We start from the raw sequence: 5,791 nt of genomic DNA, 5'->3' as shown, positions 1-5,791 counted from the left end.
AATTGTTACTACTTTGCTTGCAGATGTACAGCAGTGGTAACCCAACAAATATTGCAAACCCTATTAGATATGCAAGTGTTCAGATCGATATTAAAACAGAGGCTGGAAGATTGACCTTGTACCAGACAACCCTTTGTGAGATACTCTCATGGGGCAAGCTAGATGTTGATATTGATCTGGATCCTCTAGGTTATCTGGATTCATACGATGAGAATGACATCCAGTTGATATGCTGCCAAGATGATGCAAGCACCTTGTGGCTTGTTCCACCGGTGGTTCAGGCCAAATTTGTTCAATCTCTCCCCTTGAACATGGATATTATATTTACCTGGGTATTTATAAGGGATAGACCGAAAGGCAAGGAATCCGTGAAGTTTGAGCCACCTATTTTGAAACAGGATCTTCCAAAACCATCAGAGGTCGAGGAAGTACTCAATGGTACCACTGACAGTTTTAGGATATCTAATGTTTATCCAAGATATTTTCGGGTGACTGGTTCTGGCGACATACGGCGTTTAGAACAAGTGGTATGCCTTGAAAATACCTCAGTTTCCATGTTCAGTTACAGCTACCACATCTTTGCTCATCTCCTTTTCCTGGCTGTGTGATAAGTTTCTTACAATATAATGATTCTGTTGTGATGCAAACACCACTAACTATTAAAATCGTACAGCTTGAGGACTCGGTTAGTGGGGACCTTTTTATGAATCGTGGGAATCCAGAATGGTGGTCTTTCCATGCTATCAATGCATCAGAGTCGGATGGATGTGGAGGACTGAGAGGACCCTCGGCGGTCATTGTTTCTGAGGAAACACCGCGTAAGTTATATAGTACTTTGTTTTCTAGTTCTGAAGGCTGATAGAATTTCAATTTTTCTCTCTGCTGGTTTCATTTCCAATAATTTTTACTTTTCCAGAAGGTATTCTTGGCGATACTCTTAGCAAGTTTAGTATATGGGGCCTCTACATTACCTTTGTGCTAGCAGTTGGTCGATTCATCAGAATTCAATGCTCTGACCTGCGGATGAGAATACCTTACGAGAACCTCCCTTCCTGTGAGAGGTACACTGGCTTTAAGATCTTACTCGTGCCTTCTATTCCTATACCCTCAAATTTGAGGCATCTAACTTTAAAATCTTGAGTTTTTACTCACCCCCTCTACCCACAAACGAGAAGAAATTTCTTGGAAGAGAAAAAAAAGGCTAGAGAGTGCATTCCTGTGCATATTCCTTCTCTCTAAAAATTGCATGTGTTTGTCGGACATAGGTTGCTAGCAATTTGTGAGGATATCTATGCTGCAAGAGCAGAGGGCGAACTTGAAGTCGAAGAGGTCCTTTACTGGACCCTTGTGAAGATTTACAGGTCACCACATATGCTTCTTGAATACACCAAGCCTGACTAGATTCTGAATACAATGTGATCTCTGGCTACCAGCAACTTAGTGGGATCTGATGCTGACAGTAGTTTTGACCAACACCCAGCAATAGAATGAGAACATGCAGGCAAGCCCATAAGGAGCCTGTCATTCATTGGGAGTTTCCTGGAATTGTTTTCGTGTTTGTGATCATCAGTTTGTTAGACCCAAGGACTCTTGATTAAAGATTATTGATGGATTAATGCAGTTGTCTCATAGAGGAGATGGTCAAGCAAGGTTCAACATGTATAATTAACAAATGGGCCTTTCGTGTTTAGGTTAGATTTCCTGTTAAGCTTATTGCCATGTAATTTATTTTTTTTTATCTTGAAGCATTAGAGAAGGCTGTGGAAGTGTGGATGATTGCAGGCTTCATTTGGGGGATGTCCTGGCCTGCTCTGCAAATTTCTTTAAAGTTAAGAATGAAAATGATTTGTTCCATAAATGTAAATCTTTTATTTTTTTTTAAGCAACAGGGTGGCCTGTGGATGATAGAGAAATGAAAAATGATTTGTTTCGTAATGAATTTTTTTCTAATTTTTTTTATGAGATACTGAAGGGTATGATTAAGAGAAACACCATTGAACCAACGGCTATTGATATGGTCGCTGCGACATCCCTCGTCCAATTTTGTCAATTTTGTTCTAATTCCAATGTTTGTCCTATTCCTTGTATTTTTGGCTATTCATTTCCTTTTAGAAAATACAATTTTTTTTCTTTAGATTCTCAAAGCTTTATTTTGATACTTCAACTCCATTTAGGCTGAAACTTGAAATATAAGTTATTGATATTGTGGTCTATCCCATACACAATTTCAATTTGGGAAGCAGTTTTGTGTACGGGAGTGTGGCCTACGCCATCATTCCCATGTGTCTATCTCTCTCCTCCTTAAAGTATGGGGGCAGAGGTGTGTTTTCACATGGGGAGGAGAGAGATAGACTCATGGGAGTGCTGGCATAGGCCGCACTCCTGGACAGAAATCTTTTTCCCTTTCAATTGATACACTCAGGAATGTGGCACAAATTGGAGCTGGACTAGAGAAACTCACTGGACTTGAAGGTTAGAAATTTTCTCCATAAATATGAATGCTAACCTCAAGAAAATTACATTGTCATAGGGCAATCACATGCCAAGAATCAAATCTATTTCTTGGATCCACTATTTTTTGACGATGGTCCAAAAAAGAACCACTAGACAAGCACTTGATTCTACCCATGGCAAGTTGGCTTTAAGTCTAAAAGTTTTGTAGAAAGACTACAAAATTGATGCATGGAGAGTAGCAATCCGTATCAATATCAATTGTTCTTGCAACCTTGAACTCTATCTATCCTTGGAAGAATGGTTTATTAGTACTGTATCTTGAAAATTTCTAAGATAAATATTTTTCTAAATTGTTCAACATGGGCACCCTCTAAGGAAAGGTAGAAACCCATAACTATTGGTAACATGAAGCAAGCAAGCCTGCGCACACACATGCAACAAGCATTCTATAATTTTATTAGTCTATCTATTATTTGGGAACTACTCTCATTTTTTTTTTCTTTTTTCCTTTCTTCTTTTGGGGAAGGAGAAGTGAAGGAAATGGATGGAAACTTCAAGATTGCTCTCACATTCGTTGCATTAAACATAAATATGAATAGTAGCTGAGACCATAGTTCAATATCTCATTTCGTTTTGGTCGAAATTTTGAATATTTCGAGTATTTCAGTCAAGTTGAAACAAATGCAGCATCGAATTGAAAAAATGCAATATTTCAAAAATTCCAGTCATCTCGTTTTGGGAATCTCGGTTATTTTGGTCTAAAAAATGCATTGTTTGGTTGAAAATTTCTGTCATTTTGGTATTTTACTTCCCACAAATGGCCAAGTTAAAAAAAAATACAATATTTCGCCGAATTCAATATCTCAAAAATTTTGGTCTGACCGAAATGGCCTTCCAAAATGAGATTTAATATATGGCTAAGACCCCATTTGGTATAGTGTTTATTTTATTATTTTTTTAAAACACTGTTTAAGGTGATTCTTCAGTTCCCCCCCCCCCCCCCCAATAGAAACATGTTTGATTTGTAGGAATATAAAAAATAGTTAAGGGGAAGGGATTCATGCACAGCTGAATTTGTATCATCGATGACTTGGTATTATAGGGGGAAGTGGTTTTAGTATTTCAAGAGGGGGGGGGGGAAATTCAAGGGTTTCAAATATAACCATGCACCACGCTAGGCCTTACATGGTACATTTTGCTAATATTCAAAGGGTGCCCTTATGAGCCTATTTGTCAGTGATTTCATGCATGTAGTAGAGCTGGATCCTAGTATGATCGTAGATAGAGTGGTTTGGAGGACAAGGACCCATGTAGCTGACCCCTTGTAGGGATGTTCCTAGGATGTTGTTTTGACTAATGCTTTGACTTCTTCCTCTATTTACTTTCCTTTCACTCCCTTTATTCCTTTCTATTTCTTTCTACTTCTCTTTTTTACTATTGTCATAGCCTCTCGGATCCATGTAGCCGACCCCATTTACTTGGGATAAGGTTATGATTGTTGTTGTGGTTGTTTAAGGGCCTAAAAATGTAAATTTGCAATAACCATTGTCCCTCTCCACAATTCCAAGGGGGGAGGTTTCAGTTTCAATCGGTCACAGAATTTCGAAAGGCGCAGATGAGTGCTTCAATCTTGTGAGGCTTATGAAGCTCTTGGTGTCTCTTCTAGAAGAGATCTGTGAGTTTTATGGATCCATTACAGAAGCTGCCAAGGTGGTTTTCTTGAAGCGCAAGGGGATTCTATATCACAGATCCTCCTTCAAATTGTGTAACAGAGAACAATGACTGGTTTCACAAGAGAGACCAATACCAAATTCGAATGGTATTCAAATCATAAATGGCCAGAACTGTACACCGGGTATTGATTGGATTTTAGAATCGAAACTACCTCAAGAACCATTCACTGAACGAAGCCTCAAGAGTCTCACCTTAGCAAATTTGAGCTACGTGACTGAAGAACTATCAGATTTTGAGCAAACTATGGTCAGCCCAATCAGAGAAGAAAACTTATCTGATTGTTCCAAATGCAGAATTTGATGTTGCAAATGGTATGAATGTTTTGCATGACGACCCTGAAACTCTATTACAAAGTCCGACTCTTTCAACTGGTGAGCACAACATGAATCTGCAATCATTAGCAATGGGTACAGGTGACACTATTATTTCCTAGTTTCCCCGAAAACCCCAAGAAAAGCAAACTGTTATTGATCTGATTTCAACTCTACCGATAGTAGAAGAATCAACTCCAGGAAAAATTAAGGATTTTGATCTGGTATTGATCTGATTGCTTTACAATGGCTGTTTCTGCAATCCCAAGAGAGAACAATGATTAACTTGTAGGAAAAATGAAGGATTTTGAGCCCCACCAAATCATGATCTAAGACCATCCATAATGGACAGAACAGAACCAAGCATGTAGAAAATGAAGAATAGAAGAAGCATCCCCTTAAACGCTGCAACCACCTCCTGGCAATTTGAGAAAAAAAATAAATAAATAGACCAATCTCAAAATCATTCCACTGAGTTTTTGGTGGTAAATTGCAGGTAGCAGCAGGGTTGGGGTGGATGCAAGGAGCTGACGTAGGGAGAGAAGAGAATAAAGGAGGAGCAGGAGCTGGAGCCGGAGGGAGGGGGAATCATACATGGGGAATTCAAGTCTAAAATTAAACATGACATAGTGTACTACAACCATATCCTCTCTATCCAATGGTTAAAATAGCCACATCATCTGTCTATGTGGCATAACGAAGGCATGCTACTTTAATAAGCTTATCAAAGTGATGTATATACTTTGAAATTCAAAAGCAAAGTAAAAGGGAATAAAAGAGACAGAAGGGAGAAAAGGGAGAGGAGTGAAAGTGAGAAAAAAGAGAAAAGTGGGAGAAAGGGAGACAGGAGCGGGATGACAGAGAAAGGGGAGGTTGCTTTGAAATGCTGTGGAGAGGAAGAGGTAAGAGGAGGTTATGTTATTTCATTTGGGGAGAGGATTTCTAACACCACCAGTGTGGAAGAATCTCACATGCCATACCAACATACCATGCTGAAAACAGTTCCCACAAGCCATTTAACCACACTGGCTTTGGCTACCTCATCTGTCTACTAGCTGATCTCTATCTCCAGTAGGAAGGAGATATGCTATAGCAGCAGAAAGCCAAAAATGAGTGACAATATCAGCACATACCATGCATCTGATACATTTGTCAAAGGCAAGATAAACTAATTTCACAAAGAACTACTATCTAATGAATCCAAATAAAACCATGAGAATTATTAAACTACTGGCCAAGAAGTTCCATTCCACAGAGAATTCAAATCATGAAAAGTTTAGCCAATGCAACAC

The 5,791-nt window shown here is 38.9% G+C and overlaps 1 protein-coding gene across 1 annotated transcript; it reads left to right on the top strand.

The window, feature by feature from the left end:
* LOC122660510 (piezo-type mechanosensitive ion channel homolog) lies at window positions 1-1,858 on the top strand. Its single transcript, XM_043855847.1, has 4 exons — window positions 1-524; window positions 674-818; window positions 917-1,061; window positions 1,266-1,858. Exons 1-4 carry the CDS (start codon window positions 24-26, stop codon window positions 1,399-1,401), a joined length of 927 nt encoding a protein of 308 aa, XP_043711782.1. The 5' UTR covers window positions 1-23; the 3' UTR covers window positions 1,402-1,858.
* Window positions 1,859-5,791: the final 3,933 nt, after the last annotated feature.

Source organism: Telopea speciosissima, chromosome 4 (assembly GCF_018873765.1).
Source record: "Telopea speciosissima isolate NSW1024214 ecotype Mountain lineage chromosome 4, Tspe_v1, whole genome shotgun sequence".
Classification (NCBI taxonomy): domain Eukaryota; kingdom Viridiplantae; phylum Streptophyta; class Magnoliopsida; order Proteales; family Proteaceae; genus Telopea; species Telopea speciosissima.
Note: the sequence above shows the minus strand (reverse complement) of the source record. Positions and strands in the feature narration are given on the sequence as shown.

Bases quoted from the DNA above. Each gene is read 5' to 3' on its own strand.
- LOC122660510 (XM_043855847.1), top strand. From the start codon at position 24: ATGTACAGCAGTGGTAACCCAACAAATATTGCAAACCCTATTAGATAT. The intron at 525-673 runs GTGGTATGCCTT...AAAATCGTACAG, and splicing joins ACATACGGCGTTTAGAACAA to CTTGAGGACTCGGTTAGTGG. The intron at 819-916 runs GTAAGTTATATA...TTACTTTTCCAG, and splicing joins TGTTTCTGAGGAAACACCGC to AAGGTATTCTTGGCGATACT.